This window comes from Cervus elaphus, chromosome 21, assembly GCF_910594005.1.
Source record: "Cervus elaphus chromosome 21, mCerEla1.1, whole genome shotgun sequence".
Taxonomy (NCBI): Eukaryota; Metazoa; Chordata; class Mammalia; order Artiodactyla; family Cervidae; genus Cervus; species Cervus elaphus.
Window position 1 is genome coordinate 9,174,749 of NC_057835.1, and position 22,431 is coordinate 9,197,179.

General features: G+C 47.6%; 1 protein-coding gene across 2 annotated transcripts in view; it reads left to right on the plus strand.

The window, feature by feature from the left end:
* The window catches only part of FAM135B (family with sequence similarity 135 member B), a 249,944-nt gene that overhangs the window by 165,478 nt on the left and 62,035 nt on the right, over window positions 1-22,431 (plus strand). For both annotated transcript variants that reach the window (XM_043880471.1, XM_043880470.1), the window contains exons 5-7: window positions 3,215-3,285; window positions 7,796-7,969; window positions 10,950-11,076. In XM_043880471.1, coding sequence (XP_043736406.1) covers window positions 3,215-3,285; window positions 7,796-7,969; window positions 10,950-11,076 — 372 coding nt within the window. The remainder of the gene's footprint in view (window positions 1-3,214; window positions 3,286-7,795; window positions 7,970-10,949; window positions 11,077-22,431) is intronic.

Sequence of the window (22,431 nt, forward strand, 5' to 3'; positions counted from 1 at the left end):
GCTACAGTCCATGGGGTTTCAAAAGAATCAGACACGACTTAGCAGCTTAGCATGTAGGCAAGGAGCAAGCATAATCATTTCACCCCCAATTTACAGATGAAAAACAAACTTAGGTTGGTTGGCCCAAGGTCACACAGATGCTAAAAGACAGAGCAAGAGCTGCACCCATGTAACTTGGCTTCCAAAGCTGCTTTCTTATCCCCTCAGCTGTGGTACAGCTCAGAAAAGGGGTTCATAAGGGAAGAGAAGATACAAGAGTTACTGTTATAAGTAGAGTTGGAATAAGTTGCCCTAGACCGTACAACCCACAACACAGGTTAGACTGTGGGAGAAGATTGAAGAAGTGAGGAACCCTTGACTAAATCTGGGCTTTGGACCCACTGACTAGTTAAGCCTTGGAAGTGACTTTCCTACACTGAGTCTCAATTTCTTCATTTGTAAGTGGGGACAGTATGTCTTATTTCAGTTATTTCCACATTAAATAAGATAGTGTATGGCAGTGGTACGTGTCCTATGTAGTGTCTGCTACATAGTAACCCTTCTGTAAATCCTGGCTAGGTTATTGTTCCTACTACTATATGAAACTGACCCCTGGTACTGGAAAGTCACCCGCCTGGGAGGCTGGGGTTAACAGATGTAAGCTACTGTATATAGGATGGATAAGCAACAAGGTCCTGCTGCCTAGCATAGAGAACTATTTCAATAAGCTGTGATAAACTGTAATGAAAAAAATGTAAAAAAAGAATATACATATACACATTCTTTTTTATATTTTTTACTTATACTTATATATCCTTTACACATATATGTATGCACTCTCACATTCTTTTAAAATGGTTTTATGTTCTTTATGTATTTATGTGTATATACACACACATATATACATATGTGTATATATATGTATATATATACACATAAGTGAATCACTTTGCTAAGTAGCAGAAATTAACACAACATTGTAAGTCAGCTCTCCTTCAGTTAAACAAAAAACACCCTTGCAAGGAAGCCATCTCTTTAACCAGAATAAGGCAGGGCAATGGAAGGGCAAGTTTGTGTGAGTGTGTGCATGCATGCGCATGTGAGTGTGTGTGTTTGGAAAGAGAGGCAGGTAATGAAGAAATGAGAGAAGTGAATGGTTCAAGAAATGAGTGACTGCCTTCTGGAGCATCTTGCAATTGAAGATGTATTGGGACCTCAGTGAAGTCATAGCCAGGCTCCATCTAGCGACAGCTGATCCTGCTCCCAAATTTCTCTCTTTGCTCCAAAGAGCCTTGCAGCAAGTTTAAAACTGGAGCCTACAGTGAATTTTTGTTCAGTAGGCAAATGCATGCTCGGAGGTGGTTAGGAGGGCTGGTTTTGCCAGTCTCACTCCCCAGGAGCTGGTGACAAGAGGCTGAGTTGCTTGGGTTGTGTGTATAAAGCGGGGTGCATGATTATGCAAAACAAAGCTAGGAGAGGAAGTTATTCATAGCACTCGGATTCAGCAAAATATTAACTTTGAAGTGCTTAAAAAAATTTTTTTTTCACAAATTTTAAAACCCTGGGAAGCTAAAGATAAATTCCATCCATATGTCTCTGCCTGAGTTATGCTTAACCAGGAACATGCTTCCGAAGAGGCTTTTGGGTAGGAGACTTCCCCCCCTGAAGAATGAGGGCATTCTTGTAAAGAGACAGAAACCAGGGGTGGGGGTGGGGAAGAGCGGCCTTTATTCAGAAGCGCTTTCTCCGTGGGGGGCACTGTTCCTGGAGCTGTGGATCCAGAACCTAGTAAGCCTAGTCAGTCCCTTAATGATACCAGATTACAGGGGACACCAGGCAAGACAACGGCCAGAGGGGTTTAGCCACAGGCAGATGGATTTTCTCAGTGAGTCCCCTGAGCCAAGTGGAGCTTCTGAATGCCAGCTCAGCGTGGCCAGATCTGGGGATTGTTTTTTCAGAAGCTGGAAACCTGCGATGGAAATGTGAAAACTGCCTGATTTCTAAGTGTTTTCTGCTTGTTCAAAACAAGTAAGAAATGCGATGAGGACTAAACAGAATGTGTCTGCATTTAACATTGTTGCTGTTGTTCAGTTGCTAAGTTGTGTCTGACTCTTGGCAAACCCACGGACTGCAGCACGCCAGGCTCCTCCGTCCTCCCCTGTCTCCTGGAGTTTGCTCAAATTCATGTCCATTGAGAAGTTAATATTGGGTTGGCTAAAAAGTTCGTTTAGGTTTTTACGTACCATGTTATGAACTTCTTCGCCAACCTAATATTTGTCTCATGGGCTTGTAACCCCAAAGTTATAAAGCTGAGACAGTTTTATAGGAACCATTGAATGCTAAGATAGGAAAAACAAAACAAAACAACAAGGGGGTTTTGTGGTTCACAGAACAGAATGGTCCCATCCAGCCTGAGGGTGAGGAGGAGACGCCGCCTGTCCCAGGCGTGCAGTACTTACCTGGGTTTCCTGAACGGGGGCATCAGTGAGATCTGGTTTTTAGCAAGTGACTCCTGGGGTCACCATCTTTTAGATGTACATGAGAAGTTGGCAAGTAGAACAAATAGGTTCCCGTGCTGGTTAATGAATATGGTTTTTTAAAAGCTGAGAATGGAAACAGTCATAGGTAGGGTGTGAAATGCTGAAGCGTCTGAAAGCATAAATGGTTAAATGTAATGGATCACAAGACAAAAATGCAGGGTCCGCTTTCTTGTGAACCTGAGTTGACTTGGGAAGTGACTTTATTTCCTCCTCTGTGAACCTGAAGGATAGCTCCAGCCCCTTGAAGGGGCCAGAAATAATGCCACTCCCATCATTTTTCCATCTCTAACCAATTGGGGTTTCCTCTGTGAAAATTCCCTGCTCTCACTTTTCCAAAGCAGGTGCCAGAGAACACTTCACTTCTGCTTCTGAAGTTTCCAGATCAAATCTCTTTTGGAAATAAGTTTCTCAACCATCCTACAAGCTAGAAAGCTCACTTAACATTTTTTTTTTCCCCTGTAAATTGACTTCCTGAAATCTGACTACATAAATCCCTTCTGTTTTCCATGTAATACAGATGCCCTGTGCCACCAGAATTCCATAGAACATGGAAATTCCGCTTTACACATAAATGATGTTTATTTTGCAATGAGTTGTTTTTTTTTTTTTTTTTAACTTTGGGAAATTGACCAGCTCAGTATTTGATCTGGACCAGATCTGACTCCTGCAATCCTTAAACACTGTTTCTCTTCCAGGTAGAAGAGGCGGTAAGTGAAGTGGATTTCCAGCTCAAGGTGGATTTGCACTTTACGGACAGTGAACAACAGTGAGTGTCCTTGGAATCCTTCAAGCGTGATGGTATAATTTTCTCCAATCAGCCCTTCTCCAGCTCTGGGGTATCTTGATGGCCATGAACCTCAGAACCTTCCTTGGAAACCTGGTTCCTGATCAGCCTAAGAAACCTGGACAAGGAATGTTTATGTGGTCACTTCAGGCTGCTTGCATTTTAGGCAGCTCTCTCAGAGGCTGTAGGCACAGGCAACTCCTGACTTCCCAGCTTTATTCGCCAGCACCTTCTTATCTCCAGCACTCACCCCCATACACTTGCAATGCAGTATTAATTAGGTCTTTAGATGAATGACCCTATAAGCCTGCGAACCTCAATGCCCCTTTTAAATCAAAGGAGATTCTGCCAGGATCCTCATCTTTACACTGAATTTTTGCTGTTACGTTTCAACTCTCTGAAAATCCACTGATGTATAACCCACTGATTCAGTAAGGAAGCAACCCTCCTCTTTCTCATAACTGCTTCCTTTAAGCTTGCTCTGTGGCCTCTTCCTTCTACCCTAGGGGTGAAACAGTCATGTTTCATGTTCTTTCACGCCATAAATAGTTCTTTTTTCAGGTATGAAAAAGTCCAGTAGAATGCATTCCCCAAACTCGATCATTCAACATGTAATTTCTTTTCATCGGCACTGCCTCTCGGCTCCACGGCATCCCAGCTCCGAGATTTCTTAGGGTGGGAAAGTCCCACTGTAGCAGCAGGGTTTTGCAGAACCTCTTGTTCAGCTTCCTGCCTCCTTCCCCCCGGGCGTGCGGGCCTCTCGGGGTCAGGCACACAGAGGAGGGAGGAGCTTGCAGATGGCGCCGGGAGTTATGCTTCATGGGTTCAGTTGCAGGCAGGACTCTTCACAGGGTAGCTGCTGGATTGCTGCTTTATCTAACTCTTGGGGTGTGTTTGTGACTCCTGGGAGCTATGCCCTTTAGGTGGTTCCCCTTTCCTACAACCAGTTCTTTGAAATGATGATGCCTCTTATGGTGGGGTCGTTCACTCCTTGCTGGAAGCTATTTTGGCAGATTCTTCTCCAGGAATGCATATCTGGCTCTTGGGTAGTGATCACAGCACTTTCATCCTCATCTCACGCTGGTGGGGACTCCCACCCCATTGCGGTTCACTCTTCTTTGGCCGTCCCAGCTACCCTCAGCTTCTTTACTGAGGACCTTTGCAGGATACATCAGGCACCAGGACCTGTGTTCCTTCGATTCTAGGGAACACAAGGCATGCCCCCTTGAAGACTTCCCTGATTAGGCTTAAGGTAAACATGGAGGTGCTTCTTTTCCATCAGTTTTATTAGCACAATCTCAGCACAGTCTGACCACTTTCTGCAAATTAATCCTCACTTCTGAACTCCACAACCTCTTCAGCAAATGCTTCACCTTCTCCAGTGGGGAATAGGAGATCAGGTGGCCAAGAGACTGATGCTGGTGGAATGGTTCCCCAACCCTTCAAATTTCAGAGTCCCTGTTAGAGATTCCCTTCTTAAGGACTGTCCCATCCCTGAGATGTGTCTGATTGTTATGGGAGTTTTCATAATATGGGGCATTGAATCAGAGGGACCGTGCCTAAAATGTTAGAGACCTGACTGTGTTTCTGCTCTGAGAATAGACACCTGCTGATGCAGATGGATGGTGACGCCTCATGGCTCCACAGGCGGGGGGACCTGTCCGTGGTCCTGCCACTGGATCTGTGCTCAGCATCACAGATGCCTCACGCTTCTCTTTATCTGGACCCCAAGCCCTTCTCGCCACCTGCTTCTCTCATCACTTCTGCTTACCTTCTGGTGGGATCGTGGGTGCTTAAGAAATCTTATCTTCCTCATCCCATCCCCAGGACTTACTGTTCTAACACCATGTGGAACTCAGAAGCCCCATATAAAGTTGGCCTTCTTCCTAAGCTATAAACTCAGGAGTGAAGTCCTTGTCTCTGTGGTTCTCATGTTGCCTCTCAACTCTCTAGGATTTCTATGATTCACTCATTTTATTAATTTTATTAATAACCCCTGATCTATATTCTTATGCCTCTTCCTTCAGAGGTGTTCATCCAGCTCCCTGGCACACATTTCCATTGGATCACAGAACCCTGTCATTGATCCCAAACTCAGCCTAGAAGTCATCCCCTACCCAACCCTCCAGGGTGGGATGTGATCAGGTGTGGTAGATACAATAAATGTGACCTTATTGCCATGAAAATAGTAGTTAACAGAGAGGCTGTGTACCGAAGATTGGCCCAAAGTATATATAATTCAGCAGTAGGCTCTGAGCTCATTGACTATGAGATGCTGGGTGCATTCTTGCACTTTTCTAAACCTCAGTAGTCTCGTTTATGAAACAGGCTTCGTTATAGCTTCTGTACTTCATAGGTCTGCTCTGAAGACTAAGAGAGGTGGTATCTAAGCCGGGCCGAGTGCGCGGCCCAGGGCTCAGTGCTGTCTTCCTCTCTGTGGCTTCCTAGATGCGTGTGGGGCAAGCTTCCGTGTGTCACTTCCTCCCTATAGTACAAAGCACTTAATAACCATCAGAGCAGAGTATTTTCTTGGAGTATAAGATTAGCAAAGAGGAACAGGAAGCCAGAGGCTGGGCAGGAATTGGAAATGCCATATTTTTTAATTTTCATAAATTGGGTTTAGGGATGACAAAGCATCTGTATTACATCCTGGGGGTACACTTCAGGCTTTGAAACATGACCCAGGCAGTCAGCTTCTTTTGGAGCCATTTAGGGCCTGAGCAGGATCAAAACAGAGGAGCACGCCAGGTGATGTCAGGGGCGCAAGGGCTCTGAATGTCCACCCCATCTAGTGGTTCTCAGTGTGGGTGGGGTGATTCTGTCCCCCAGGGAAATTTGGCCAAATATGGAGACGTTTTCTCATGATTTAAAATTTTTTTTTCACATTTTAATTTTTGGCTGTGTCATACAGCGTGCATGCAGGACCTTAGTTCCCCAAGGAGGGATCAAACCCAAACCCATGTGCCCTGAATTGGGAGCTGAGTCTTAACCACTGGATGGCCAGGAGGTCCCTCTGGGGACATTTTTGATTGTCACTCTGGGCAGGGAGTGGGTGCTCCTGGCTTCTAGTGGGTGGGGTCCAGGGATAGTCCTAAACATCCCATGATGCACAGGACTGCACCCCGCTCCCCAACAGAGCATTGTTCAACTCCCTAGGGTCTGTATCACTGAGGCTGGGAAACCTGCTCTAATCTGATCTCGCATTTGAAACTGCTGCTCTGCAAAGAGCCTTGAGCACGTACTTGCCCAGGGATGGGGGACTCACTTCTCCCCGACAGATCCCATCCTGTCCTGGACAGTCCTGCCTATCAGGGCATTCCTCTGCTTCAGGGGACAGGTCACCCCGGGGGCCTCCCCTTAGCTGCTCTCAGGTCCAGTCCTTGAAGCCACACGTGAAAGTTCTCAGCCTGGACACACAAGACTCTCTATGTCATCTCTTCCCCTCCAGGTAAACACCAGGGCTCTTTCTCTATGTCTTGTGCTTGTTTGATTTTGGAGGTTGGTTTTTAGTTCCTTTATAAGAACCTAAGCATTTTCTTCTCAGAGCTATCCAGTTCATCTCTGTTTTCTCCCACCTTGTTGTTTTGTTGTTCATTCACTCAGTGTGTCTGACTCTTTGCGACCCCATGGGCTGCAACATGCCAGGCTTCCCTGTCCTTCACTCTCTTCTGAAGTTTGCTCAGACTCCTGTCCATCGAGTCAGTGATGCCATCCGACCATCTCACCCTCTGCCGCCCCCCTTCTCCTCTTGCCCTCAATCTTCCCTGGCATCAGGGTGGGAAAGATTAAAGGCAGTTCAGTCCTTTCCTATATTGAGACCCCTCTGCCCCAAATAACTGAATTCTGTCTCCATCAGTTACAAAACACTAGAGAAAAGGTAGGGGGAATCCTGGATGAAACTGATCAGACTCTATTGCTCTTTGGGGGTCATTTATTCATTCAGTCACATATCCCTTTTGATAAACAAATATCTGAATGATTTCTGCTGTGTGCCCAATTCTGTGTTTGGTGTTAGGGATTCAACAGTGAATTAGCCACAGTTCTTGCCTTTAAGAGGTAGGACTCTTATAGAAAACACAGTGGTACCAAGGAAGTGCTGTGTTGGGGGCCCATGGGGGAAATACAAGAGCAAGCTGGGACATGGGAGTCCAGGAGGGCTTCACTGTTGAGCCTGGAAAAGCATGTGGGCATCTTTCCATCACTGCGAGGTGAGCTTGGCATCCGTGATAGCAGAGTGTGACCCCAGCTCTGCCGCATAGCAGCCGTGTGAGGTCCCGGGGGTTGCTTTCCATCTCTGAGCCTCGGTTGCTTCATTTTCCCATCATGGCAAAAAAAAAAAGTTTTTACCTAGCAGAGTCATTTGCAGGGAGGGATTGGATAAGCCGATGGACGCACAGTGTTTGTGTGTGGGGAAGGTTGCCATGTGGACTTACCTGGAGGGCGGCAGGGACATCTCAACACCACTCACATAAACCGCTCGCCTGCCTTCCAGGCTGAGGGACATGGCCGGGGTCCCCGCGATCAGCAGCCGTGTGCTGGGCCTGCACTTCCATCCCTGGAGAGGCCTGCATCACCAGGTGCCCGTCATGTTCGACTATTTCCACCTGTCGGTGATCTCGGTGACCATCCACGCCGCCCTCGTGGCCCTGCAGCAGCCGCTGATCAGGTATGAGGTTACATGTCCTGCAGTACCAGGGGGAGGGTGGCTGCTTCAGGTTCCTTGTTACGCTTGACTCTCCTGTGTGGCTGAGATGCTGAGAGCTGCCCAGGGGACATCAGCCCAGATCAGCGAAGTACCCCCAGGCTGCAAATTTCAGCTCTGAGCCTCCCTGAGTTGCAGAGGAGAGGTGGGCAGGGGCCTGGGGAGGACCTGGGTGGAGAACCTCGGAGCTGAATGGCTGTGACCTGATGCCTCCATCTGACCTGGCTCCTTTCTAACCATATCTTGTTTGAAAAGTCACCTAACATCTCTGGGACACACAGTTCTCCATCTCTAAGCCAGGACGCTCATGGGGCTTGTCCACATAGGTTTTAGTGAGTCTCACATGAGGACAGTGCCCAGCATGCAGTTTTCTGCCCCCTCCTCCAGTGGCTCTTTGTTTAAGGGCAGGACCACCTGAGTGATCCCATGCTTTCTCTTGAGGGAATTGTCCCAACATCTCCATGGCCTCAAGGTGCACTGAGGTTCTATGAATGCCCTAACGGAGGGACCGAGCTGACAACAATGAGCATGTCTTATGGTACCCAGGCATCTTCATCCAAGTGCCTGGCAGGACCAGAAGTGACATCAGTTCACTTCAAACGTCCCCCACACGTGAGGGTGTGGGTTCCACATGTGAGCAGAGAGACATTTGGGGATGGAATCTTGTATTATGCAGTTTCTGGAAGGGAACTTTGCTGATGTCCCTTTTCAGGACACTTCTCAGTGCTGGGGGTTGAAATGCAGGTGGGGGAGACTCCAGTCCCCACTCATGGCTGGGCAGGGGTCCTGATCCCCTGCTGGGGTCAGCATGTAGGAAACGAAGTCTTTCTGATGTGACCATGCCGTGCTTCCCCAGTTACCATGCGCATCTGCTTGCTGAGCTCCGTCCTGGGCTCTGCTTGCTAATGGGGCTATTTCAGCTCCTCTGCGTAGAAAGTTTAACCTCCTAACAGAAATAATTCTTTGCAAGTTTGTCTACAGCGCCTTGCCAGAGAGCGGTTCAGATAGAAATTCACCAGCAGAGTTGAGGCTTCTCCAGGGATGGCGGTAAAAATAGAGCTGCCTTCTGTTCCCTGGGTTCTGCAGGAAGGATTCCTATGAGTTCACTCACAGTGGTTGGGAACCCTTTAAGGTTATGGGAAATACCTGTCAAATAGGGCAAGCTCCAGTTTTTCCAGAAAAGCAGTTTTAGCATCAGTTGTTAAATCCAGCAAGGAAGAAGCAGGAGTAGAATGAAAATTTAACCTTATAAGATCCTTCCCTGAAACAGACTCAGGTCTGTTTAATGCTCAGTGTTTAACCCTTAACTGGGTACAACTAGAGTTCACCTGAGGGACTCGGCAGCTCAGGGTCACACTGAAGTCAACAATGAGTTATTCCAGTGTCTAATTTGCAGCCGGTCCTCTGAATGTGAGCATCATGGCTCATACACAAATTCCCCATTTCTACTGCACTGTTCCATTTATCCACATTCTAGCTAAACTGCAGAGTTGCTTCAAATCTCAGTTCTAAACAATTCCAAGACTTGATTATATTAGAGTGGATTGTGTTTGTGGTATTATCAACAATAGCTATATAAATAGAATAATGGTTATGTTAGATTTTATGATTTTGTGGTATTATCGACAAGAACTTCTTCTAGCATTTATTGAATCATTGCTCTTTGCCAGACATTGTACTTTCACTTGGCTAAACTCATGGAATCCTCAGACAACCCCACTGTTAAGGTGCTAGTATCAACCTTTTTGACTTATGAGGATACAGGGAGGTTTAAAACTTTCCCCATGGAGCTGGCAAATGCTGCTGCTGGAATTTAAACCCTGGTAGACCTCAGTGGGTACAGGATTCACCTGTAGTTGCCGGAGATGCAGGAGACGGGGGTTCAGTCCCTGGGTCAGGAAGATCCCCTGGAGGAGGGCATAGCAACCCACTCTAGTGTTCTCGCCTGGAGAATCCCATGAACAGAAGAGCCTGGCAGGCTACAGTCCATGGGATCGCAAGAGTCGGACACAGCTTAGCAGCTAAACCACCACCAGCTCACAAGGGCTTTTCTGATCGCCCTTGACCCTAAAATGGATGGTCACCATCACTCTGTGCTCGCTGACCTTGTGACAACTTGCAGAGCTGAGCAGGGTCTGTATTTTTGTCTCTGGAACAGGTACAGAGTTTCTAACTAGTGTTGACACAGTGAAAATCTTTGACATGCATGATCCTATGAAACTTCTGTGTGGTCATGTCATGGAGGTGGATATTGTTTTCCCTTCTTCCACAGAAGAGAAGAGGTTCGGAAGGGGCCTGGGGGTTGAAGGGCTTCACTTTGGGTTGTACCAATGACAAGAGTAGGTGTAGAACTCAGACCATGTCAGATGGAGCCTCCCCTTGTCTTTCTAAAGATCAGGATCCCATGCTGCCTCCCCCTGTGGTTAAGTCACCTCTGCCTCCGTGCATCTCATCAGGCAGATTGTGGGCATTTATAGACATAGCGGGATGCGTGTCATCCTTGGCCCCAAAGCTCATGTGCCAGTTACAGCCACTTGTCCTGGAGGCATCCATAAATGTCCCACCCAAGCACCCCTCGGGGGTGAGCTGTGTGTGCGTGTTCAACCGCTTCCGTTGTGTCCGACTTCGTGCCACTCCATGGACTGTAGCCCCCCAGGTTCCTCTGTCCATGGGGCTCTCCAGGCAAGAATATTGGAGTTGGATTGCATGCCCTCCTCCAGGGGATTTTCCTGACCCAGGGATTGAACCCACATCTCTTCGTCTCCTGCATTGACAGGCCAGTTCTTTACCTCTAGGACCACCTGCTATCTCTTCTAAACGGCTTGTCTCACAGGCTCCCCGGCAGCAGCGTCAAGGAGGCTGAATCAGTGGCACAATCTTTTCCTTTACTTCCTTTGACAAAAATTAGACACATTTTCAATTCTTTCAATTCCCTTCTTTACAGTTTTACTCGCCCAGGAAGAGGCTCCTGGCTTGGGAAAGGCGGCCCAGACACAGGACCAGAGCAGTCTAGCCTTTCCCTGGAAAACCTGGTCTTCGGAGCTGGATACTGCAAGCCGACCTCCTCAGAGGTAACGTCTGCATGGGGGCAGTGGCCCCAAGACTGCAGACCTCACTTGGCAGGCCGCGCCTGCTCTGTGAGACTTCTGTTCATTTCAGATGCCCCACGCAGAGTTTCTTTGCTCCCTCCATCCTTGTCTCTTGTTGGCCCATCCGTTCCTTCTTTGGTTGGCTGCTACATTTATCAAACAGATTCCTAATGCCAGGCCCCAGGATAGTGCAGAGAGGAGGGTCTTCACATGGTACCCCTGTCACATGGCCCCTTGAAAAATATGGTTCCATGGAGGTCATGGGGCACATTGTAAGGGGCTTCCTCTGGACCAGGTGACACATTGTAAGGGGCTTCCTCGGGACCACGTGGAACTTCAAAAGCCCTTTGGCCATAAGCTCATTTCAAAACCTGGCTCTGTCCTTCATTTGCTCACTTCTCTGAGCCTCAGTTTTCCCACCTGTAGAGTGGGGTTGCTGATACTTAATAACCTCACAGGTGAGTATGTGTGTTCGTTGCTGTAATGGGTAAGTTCCAGCCCTGCTCCAGACCCCCCAAGGCTTGACCAAAGCTTTACTGTGACCTCATCACAGCCCAGCCTCTCCCTCTATCCTGTGCCGCTTCTCACTGCTGCATATGCTCTGCCCCTGAGACCTCCCCAGGGGACTCACCTGCAAATCTCCAGCTTAGACTCTGTTTTCCCGAAAACATGGTTTGGGACATCAGGGCATATCAGAGGTTGTAGATCAATTCAGTGCATCTTTGACGACACTTCCATCCCCAGATAGGGGCCTTTGCTGGGACCACGGGAGCACAGGGTGTGATGGTGATCGGGTGTCTGACCTGAAGGAACTCCTGGGTGCCTGTCTGCACATCCTCTAATGCCTCATTCAGATGCCACCCCGCTCTGAGAAGCACTCTCTGATCCCCTAGCAAGAAATTCTCCCTCCCAAATGCTTTCTCTACAGTCAACTCTGGGCATCTCTGTCTTTCCTCCACTGGGCTCCAGACAGCTGGGGACAAGCCCAATGCCTTCAACTTCCACATCCTTAGGGCCTGGCACTATGCCTGGCACACGTGGTTAACCCTCAGGAAATGTGTGTTGGATGGATGACTGATCCAAGTACCTGGTTATGTTCATATAGAACTCTGAGCAGTGAGAGCACTGAGTCACAGAGGGGTTCCTTGCCTTATACGACGGCAGACAGCAGGGGGAGAGTGCGGCATTCCCATGGACACCTGGATGCCAAGCGGGGACTTTTCAGAAACCCTGGACCTGGTGTGGGGTGAGGAACAGTGTAGATCCTCTCAGCCTGTCTGATTCTGTTACGCCTGGAGAGGCCGAGCATCACTGCAGTGATGAGGCAGAGAGAAGGCTATGCTTTCAAATAGCTGCTCTGCTCAATACTTTGTGATGTGGCAGACTCTATTAACCCTGTAAAAATTCAGCCTCCTCCAATCTAAAATGGGACAATACCTATATCTTAGAAAGGATTTTAGTACAGAAATAGGCTCACAGCGGGCGCAAGATACAGTATCTTTTTTTTTTTTTCCCTCCATTCTTTTCTTGGCTATTTTTGGGGATGTGTGTCAAAGAAGACATCTCTGTCTTTCACAAGAGTCAGATAAAATAGCTTATTGGTGGGTGCTCAGTGGTGAACTTGCTCACAGCTCAATGGGCTATTTTCAGGACCAGATTCTTTTCCTGTGCATTTTCCATTTGGGTCCCATCCGATTACGTGGGCTCAGAGTCCCGTGTCCATCCTGTGCCTTCCCCTCCCGCCCCCCGCAAGGCAAGGGCTGCCAAGCAAGGACTAAAATCCATTCCCCCGCCTCCCTCGCGGGCTGTGCCTTCAAGTCCCCGAGAAGCCCAGCGCATTAGCAAATAACATCGCAATCCGTGCAGATTGCAGCATCAGCTGGAGCGATTAGGGAACAGGTGCTCCCTTCAAAATAAGCCTTTGTGTGCAGAGACATGTGCAGGAACTAGAGATTCACAGCAAAGGAAGGTCATCGGCATGAAAAATCATCGGGGGGTGAGGGTTGCCGTGACGTGACATGCCTCCCTCCCCAGGAGCCCAGATGTCTCTGGCCCTGCAGCCTTGCTCTTTCCAGCAGCATCTTAAGCAAAGAGGGCTTCAAATTTAGGGTTGAAGCTGGAGCTCGCATCCCCTTCCCCTCCTACCTCCAGAAACGCCAGCAGCTTTGCCCCAGGGGAACTGTTTTCCCTCTCCCACTCATGGCTTATCTGTCAAAGAGGATACTAATGTCTGCCTTGCAGGGTTGCTGAGAAGATTAAATGAAATAAGCGTATAAAATCCTGCAGCAGAGAGCTTGGCACAAAAGTGCTCAATAAAATCCTCTGCTGGTCTTATTTTTCTTTGAGTTTATCCACATAATTAAATTGAATGTTACTTCAAGAGCCTCGTGTTGTAGTGTGGGAGCAACGTGGAGGGTCTTAGATGTTCCCTGTTCTTGGCTTCCGCTCCACCCCGCTGTGTGACCCTGACCAGATAATTGCCCTCTCTGGGCCTCGGTTTCTCAATGTCTAGAGAGAGGATGGGATGAGATCACGCTGGAGGCCTGCTTCAGTCCTCGGTGCTGCCTTGTACTGTAATAGCCTGACACTTCTTGGTACAACTGGGGACACTTGACTTGTGCTTGGCGAATTCAGATTGTCCACAGAAATGGAATCAACAGGATAATAAGATCACATGTGTGCATACACACACACACACACACACACACACACACACACACGCGCGTATAAAGAGACAGAGAGGTAGACAGACTTATTTTAAGGAATTGTCTCGTGTGAATATGGAAGCCAGCAAGTCCAAAATCTACAGGTCAGGCTAGTAGGCTGGAGACCCAGGGGAGAGATACAGTTTGAGTCCAAGGCCATCTGCTGACCAAATGAGCAGCTGCTTCCTTCTTTCGAGTGGGGAGGATGAGTAACGTGTGTGTCCGTCTTTTTCTTTTCACATCTTCAACTGGTTGGGCGAGGCCCACCCATGCTGTGGCGAATCACCTTTACTCGTGATTCGAATCATGGTTTAAACGTGAATCTCCTCTGAAGCACACTTTCACAGAAACATCTAGAATAATGTTTGACTGTCTATCTGAGTACCACGGATGGGCCCTATGGACACGTAAAATCGACCATCAGTGCTCAGGAAGGTCAGGAATCCAGTGACTCAAAGTGAGGAGAAAGCCTTTCTTCCTCAGGAGCTGGGGCACACTCCCTTTCTTCTCGCTGAAAGAAGTGGGGTCACTCCACTGCCCGGGGGAGGAACAGCCTCATGGTGGAGACACACAGACGTGAGGACTCCCCTCGTTCTCAGAGCTCTGCTTCCTTGAGCAGCAGAATCTGGGTGTCTGTTCACTTATCTGCTAGTCCCTTATTCAGCCCTTCGCTCTGCTGGCATCTGTGTGCCTCAGGGACAAAATCAAACAAAACTCAGTCCTTACTCTCAGTAGGTCATGGGATCTAGTGTGTGAGGCAAAGGAGTAATTAAAATGTTTAGATTCCATGATTGTGTGAAAAGTGTCAGTCAGTTCAGTCGCTCAGTAGTGTTCGACTCTTTGCGACCCCATGAATCGCAGCACGCCAGGCCTCCCTGTCCATCACCAACTCCCAGAGTTTACTCAAACTCCGAGTAAACTCCTGTCCATTGAGTCCGTGATGCCATCAAGCCATCTCATCCTCTGTTGTCCTCTTCTCCTCCTGCCCCCAATCCCTCCCAGCATCAGGGTCTTTTCCAATGAGTCAACTCTTCGCATGAGGTGGCCAAAGTACTGGAATTTCAGCTTCAGCATCAGTCCTTCCAATGAACACCCAGGACTGATCTCCTTTAGGATGAACTGGTTGGACCTCCTTGCAGTCCAAGGGACTCTCAAGAGTCTTCTCCAACATCACAGTTCAAAAGCATCAGTTCTTTGGCACTCAGCTTTCTTCAAAGTTCAACTGTCACATCCGTACATGACCACTGGAAAAACCATAGCCTTGATTAGACAGACCTTTGTTGGCAAAGTAATGTCTCTGCTTTTTAGTATGCTGTCTACATTGGTCATAACTTTCCTTCCAAGGAGCACTTTCTTTTTTCACTTTTCCAAGTGAAAAGTATGATACTCATTATTTGAAATCATGTTTTTTTTTTTTTTAATTTTGTTTTTATTTGTTGTCCTCACTGTGCAGCATGTGGGATCTTACTTCCCAGAACAGGGATCGAACCCACACTCCCTGCAGTGGAAGCACAGTCTTAACCACTGGACCACCAGGAAAGTCCCCGAAATCACGTTCCTGAATGCCTGCTTTACACCAAGATACTCTATTAAACCACTGATGCATGTGGATTCCATCCGTTTCCACAGAACAGTTTCCTATTTCCTTTGACAGCTGAAGAAACTTAGAGAGAGGTTAAGCCATATCTGTAAAGTCACACAGCTGGGCAGGGCCAAGCTGGCATTTTAACTCAGCCTGATGCCAACTCCCCACCCATCTTCAGCTGCTGAAAAAGTGAAAGTATTATTTGCTCAGTTGTGTCTCTTTGCGACCCCATGGGCAGTAGCCTGCCAGGCCCCTCTGTCCTTGGAATTCTCCAGGCAAGAATACTGCAGTGGATTGCCATGCCCTTCTCCAGGGGATCTTCCTGACCCAGGGATTGAACCTGGGCCTCCTGCAGTACAGGCAGATTCTTTACCAACTGAGCCAGCAGGGAAGCCCCTCAGTTAATCAGCCACTAGGTTGATGTTAACCAGAGAAAGGGCTTTAGCTTGTCTGCTCTGCCCATGCAGGTGAATGGTTGATTGGTTCCTGTGGGTACGCCTTGCATGGGGCACATGCTCAGGAAGGCTTTGTTGAGTGAATGAGTGGCTAAGATCCTGGAATCTGAGAACATCAGGAGGAAACAGATCAAAAGCCCGAGCCGGGAGGCGGTTAGGCCTTTAACTTTCCTGCAGATCTGTTTTGTGCTGGCGCTCTGAGCCTCGCCGGCCCTCCGGTGGAGATCACAGAAGACGCGCTGCCCGAGCAGACGACTGTGCCTGAGATGAACACGCTGGTCACCAATGTGAAAGCCTTCCTTCCTCCGCCTCCCTTAGAAGGTGCTTCCCCAGACGGAGGAACGTGTGTCCTTGAGAGGAAATGCTGGCTCCCTTTTGTTTGGATCACTGAGAAGTGAAGAGCAGCACCTTCCTTGAAGGGCATGGTGCTCACCCAGCACGTGCACACATGTGCGTGGCTTTGTGGCCTGACAGCCCTGCCCTCACTGATGGGAGGCACACGTGTGCCTGTCGGGGGTGGGCGTGCGGAGGGAAACTGAGGCACAGGCCTGACTTCCACGTGGAAATCTCCCCTCTCCCAGGTGCACTGTGCTCTTCTTTATTTTTTTTCCTTTTTGCTCCATTTCTGTTGGGTTCTTTGCTCTGTACCCTTTGCTGTAAATACAGCCTTGCTCCTTGTTGTCAGCATCTTCAGGTCCCCCTCCTGGGGATCCGGAGTCATGAGGGTGAGGCATGGACGTTTGTTACTACTGTTAACACCTCATTAGGATGCCATAAGGAGAGACACTGCTGTTGGTTTGCTCGCTAATCAGGTAACCATCAGGCACGTCCCGTGTCTCAGGCTCTGCACAAGGGTGGTGATGTAGGGTGAACAAACATGGCAGCCTCGACTCCCACCTCGCGGGATGCTGTCATTTCTGTTGGCCTCGGTGCCCGTCTGAGTTGCTTGCACATCGTAGGGGCTCAGTTAATGTTGGAGGCACAGTTGAGGTGAGAGGAGACCTCACTGGATTACCTTTTTAATGTTTATTTACGTATTCATCTGGCTGCATTGGGTCCTAGCTGGTATCTTTGTCGTCTCACTCAGGATCACGCAGGATCTAGTTGTCGTATGTGGACTTGGTTGTTCCATGGCAGGTGGGATTCAGTCCCTGACCAGGGATTGAAGCCTCCTCCCCAACATTGCAAGGCAGAGTCTTAATCACTGGACCTCCAGGGAAGTCCCCCTCATTGGATCCTTGGTTCTCTCTAGTTGCTGGAAGTGGGGGGCCCTCTACTAGTTGTGGCGTGCAGGCTTCACACTGCAGTGGCTTCTCTTGCTGTGGATCACAGCTCTAGGATGTGCAGGCTTCAGTAGTTGCAGCACAGGGCCTCATTAGTTGTGGCTCAAGGGCCCTAGAGTGTGCAGGCCTCAGTAATTGTGGTTAATGGGCTCTGTGGTTACAGCCCGCGGGCTCCAGAGGGCTGAGAAGTTATGGCGCATGAACCGAGCTACCCCGCAGGGCATGTAGGATCTTCCTGGACCAGGGATCAAACCCGTGTCCCCTGCATTAGTGGGCAGATTCTTATCCACCGTGCCACCAGGGAAGTCCACCTTCTACTATTTTGAGAATTAAGTTGGCAAACACTGTTGTGTTCTCCCTCTCCCTCTCTGCCAAACAATTTCAGCATTCGTGTTTAAATGATTATCTAATTTCCTAAAATCCTATGGAATAAATAGTAGGTTGCTAAATGGTACCCAGAAAATGATGGGCTTTCTGTTACATCAGCCTGCTTATGGATGCAATATAATTGTACAGGTTATTTCTAAAAGAGGATATAAATCAGTGGAAATGGGCTTTACGTGCAGAAGTCTACAGTATTGATTATTTATGCACCACCCTTTTCATTAGTGAAGAGCTGCTTTATTCCACACTGCCTGCTTTCAGATGCCTTACTCCTCTCCAGAGAATCAGGGCACAATGGGAGGTGTCAGCTAGGACAGGAGAGGATGGTACCCTCCTTCCCAGACTGCCCTGCGTTTCCTCACTGCATCATCAGGGTCCAGGACAGCAGACGCTCAATAAATACATACCGAGGGACTTCACTGGCAGTCCAGTGGTTCAGATTCTGCTTTGCGGTGCAAGGGATGCGGGTTTGGGCTCGGGTCCGGGAACTAGGATCCCACAACCCACAGAGCACCTGAGCCCGTGTGCTGTGACTTCTGACCCCACGAGCCACAGCTGGAGTCCAGGTGCTGCAACTGAGAGCTGATGCAGCTAAATAAATAAATATTAAAAAAAAAAAACAACACATACTGAGTGAATACAGGATGTGGACACAGCAGGACATACAGGCAATATCACCAGGTTTGGAGGAAGAAAACCCATAGGGCTAAGGCCAGGTTCTTCCATGGGTGAACTGTGGGAGCTTGGGCATCAGGTCCCCTCTCTGAGCCTGTTTCTTCTTGTCTTTTGTTGTTATTCAGTCACTAAGTCATGTTCAACTCTTTGTGACCCCGTGAACTGCAGCACACCAAGCTTCCCTGTCCTTCACTGGCTCCTGAAGTTTGCTCAAACTCATGTCCATTGAATCGGTGATGCCATCCAACCATCTCATCCTCTGTCATCCCCTTCTTCTCTAGCCCTCCATCTTTCCCAGCATCAGGGTCTTTTCCAATGAGTCAGTTCTTTACATCAGGTGGCCAAAGTATTGGAGCTTTGGCTTCAGCATCAGTCCTTCCAATGAATATTCAGGATCGATTTCCTTTAGGATGGGCTGGTTTGATCTCTTGGAAGTCCAAGGGACTCTCAAGAGAAGAAACCTGCTCACTTTGTAAATTCTGCTTGGGGTTCAGGTGGGAGAGTGGGCTCCCCCTCGGCATACCCCTCTCTCTCTGCTGTCTTCTCTCCTGTCCTGTTCTCCAGGGATGACAAAATGATGACACCACGAATCACATTTGCTTTCTAACATAATTGTGCCAGCTAAATATATCGAACACTTCCCCATGTTAGGCTCTTGTTGGATATTTTTAATATGCTGTCTCTCACCTCCCTGCATAGGTTCACATGCTGTAGTTGAGGAAACTAAAGCTCTAACAACTTCAGCAAATAGCTCAGCATCAGACAGCAGGTCCCTGATAGGCCTGGCACATGAGCCCAGGAATGACTGCATCTGAGCCCTGCCTTCTGTCCACTTGGAATCATTATTCACCTGCTTGTCTCCTTTAATCTTCCAGTAAGTGAGGGACCACATCTGCCACTCTGGGCATCAAGCATTCAACACAGGTATTTCTTGAATCAATAATTATATTAATGTCTGCTCCTTTTTTGCAAATAATAATATTTTTTGAAGAACCCAAGTTGAAGCCATTCTGTGTATACCTTTTCAGACAGTGTTTTTAGTTAATGCTCACGTGTGAGGTTGAGTGATTTCACCATGAACAAATTAGCCCCATCTCTAGTCTCATGGAATTTACAATCTGGCCAGAAAAAAATACTGAAAAAATAATTTCATGCAAGGTAAGCATTAAGGAAGGGTCATCTACAGTGCTGTAGCTCTGCTGGAACACAAATTGGGGGAGGGTCCCAAGGATACTGGGGTGGGACTTTCCCGGTGGTCCATTGGCTAAGACTCCATGCTTCCAATGCAGGGGGCCCGATTTTGATCCCTGGTCAGGCAGCTAAATCCTACATGCTGAAACTAAGATAACAAGTAAATATTCAGAATAGTCATACCATATTAAAAAAAAATATCAGAGTGATTGAGGGCAGGCTTCTCTGCAGGAGGAAACTGAATCTGCTTGTTCAGCTGGAAGGTACTCAGAATGCAAGACTGAGTTTAGGTCCATCTTTTGCCATGACTAGTGGCTTCCCGCATCCTCCATCTTCCAAAGCTAGGCATCACTGCTGCTGCTGCTGCATCACTAGGGGCCTCCAAAAGCATGTGGCCCATCTTTCTTTTTTCGAGAGAATATCCTTTGCTTGGAGTTTTTATGTATTCCTTTATTTAGCATGTTTCTATAGAATACCTATTTTCATTGCTCTCCTGATGGATTAGACAAGCACAGCCAAGGGAGAGATGTGGACCCCGCATCATAAGGGGTCAGTCTTTGGCTTGGGGTCTGCTAGGGAGGCCTCAAGGAGGGTCAGGCTTCCCGAACTCAGAAACAGTCATGAAACACTTCTCAGAGTGAAGTGTCTCTGAGTCAAAACGAGTGGATTGTCGATTGTAGCTGGGAGAGGAGGGGTGGGCAGGAGTGATACCAGGGCCACGGGCAGGGAGTGAGAGGGCAGGATACATCCGGGGACTCCAGGGAGGTCAGTGTGGACGGACATGGGGCTGGAAGGTCACAGTGGTCTGATCATTAGGAACCCTGGAAGCTAGCTTAGCCACAAAAATATGGCAAGTAGGGGATTGGAGTGACAGGATGGGTTGTCATCCTTGCTGTTATGTAGAGGACTGATTAAAGGAGAGTTTAGAGCTGAGGCCGGAGAGGCAAGGTTGGAGGCTAGCGCAGTGGTCCAGTAAAGAACAGGATAATTACCTGGGCAATGAAGAGGTGAGTTGAGCAGGGAAGAAAGATAAATGGATGTCAGAACTGCAATTGAAGTAAAATGGGGAGACTTGAAAAATAAGTGGATGGTCAGGGATCACTACAAATAATCAACAAAATAATTGTTGGTCAGGGATCACTACAACTTGGTTGTGAACTAGGTTCCTAATAAAGAGAGTAAACTTGATTCACACTCAAGTGTGAATGGCTGGAATAATCCATTTTAGGTGACCCTAATTGACAATTTAGGAATCAGTGAACTAAAATGGATGGGAATGGGTAAATTGAATTCAGATGACCATTATATCTACTACTGTGGGCAAGAATCCTTTAGAAGAAATGGTAGTCAGCAGAAGACTAATAGTCAGCAAAAGATTCTGAAATGTAGTACTTCGGTGCAGTCTCAAATTTGACAGAATGAACTTGAGATTGTTTCCAAGGCAAACTATTCGATATTACAGTAATGTAAGTCTATGCCCCAATTACTAATGCCAAAAGAAGTCAAATGATTCTATGAAGACCCACAAGACCTTCTAGAGTTAACACCAAAAAAAGATGTCCTTTGCATCATAGGAGCTGTGCTTAGTCACTCAGTCATGTCCGACTCTGTGACCCCATGGACTGTAGCTTGCCAGGCTCCTCTGTCCATGGGGATTCTCCAGGCAAGAATACTGGAGTGGGTTGCCATGCCCTCCTCCAGAGAATCTTCCCAACCCAGGGATCGAACCCAGGTCTCCCGTATTGCAGGTGGATTCTTTACTATCTAAACTAACAGGAAAGCCCCAACATAGGGGATTGGAGTGCAAAAGTAGGAAGTCAAGAGATACCTAGAGTAACAGGCAAGTTTGGCCTTGGATAAATGAAACAGGGCAAAAGGCTACCAGAATTTTGCCAAGACAACACACTGGTCAGAGCAAACACCTTCTTATGACAATGCAAGAGATGACTCTACACATGGACATCCCTAGATGGTCAATATTGAAATCAGATTGGTTATATTCTTCACAGCTGAAGATGGAGAAGTTCTATAGTCAGCAAAACCAAGACTGGGAGTTGACTGTAGTCCAGATCATGAGCTCCTCATTGCAAAATTCAGGCTTCAGTTGAAGAAAATAGGGAAAACCACTAGCCATTCAGGTATGACCTAAATTAAATCTCTCATGATTATATAGTAGAGGTGATGAATAGATTCAAGAGATTAGATTTGATAGAGTGCCTGAAGAACTGTGGATGGAGGTTCATAACATTTACAAGAGGCGATGACCAAAACTATCCCAAAGAAAAAGAAATGCAAGAAGGCAAAGTGGTTGTCTGAGGAAACCTTACCAGTAGCTGGGAAAAGAAGAGAAGCAAAAGGCAAAGGAGAAAGGGGAAGGTTTACTCACCTGAATCTAGGAGTTACATTTAAAAAGATGAATGTTTATCTCACAAAAGGGGATATATGCTATTCTCTCTGCCCAGAATATCCTTCTCTGACCCCTCCCATCACTCCCTCCATCCAGAGAACTCCTAGTTAGCCTTCAAAACCCAATTCAGTCATTACCTTTTATGTGAAGCTTTCTTTGACTACCCCAGACAACCCTAAGCTGCTAATTTGTCTGTCCTACATTTCCACTTTAAGCACACTTATCTCATTTTGCCTAAAAGTAATAACTGTTTAATGAGTCTCTTTTATTTCATCATTTGAAAGCATTCCATGAGGGCATAGTCATTCATCTCAATACTCAAAATTAAATCACTCCAAGGACATTTTACCCTCCTTCCTCAGGGTGAAACCAGGTCACCCCTTGAGGAAACAGATGACAGACTTGGTCAATAACCAGAATTTTAAGCAGAAAAGGAATTAAGGACCCTAGGAATGAGCTGACAGTGTCCAGAGTTCTTTGCCTTTGTCCTCTTTGTGGATATAATGACAGGTCATGGTGGGGAGGGTCTACATCAAGGAAATTGGGGTCCAAAAGAAATGGAGCCCAAACGCTTGACCACTGCAAATAATAATGACCGAGTTAGAGAGGAGGGCACAGTTCTGGCCACAGAGGCAATTGGCTGGGTGTTGGC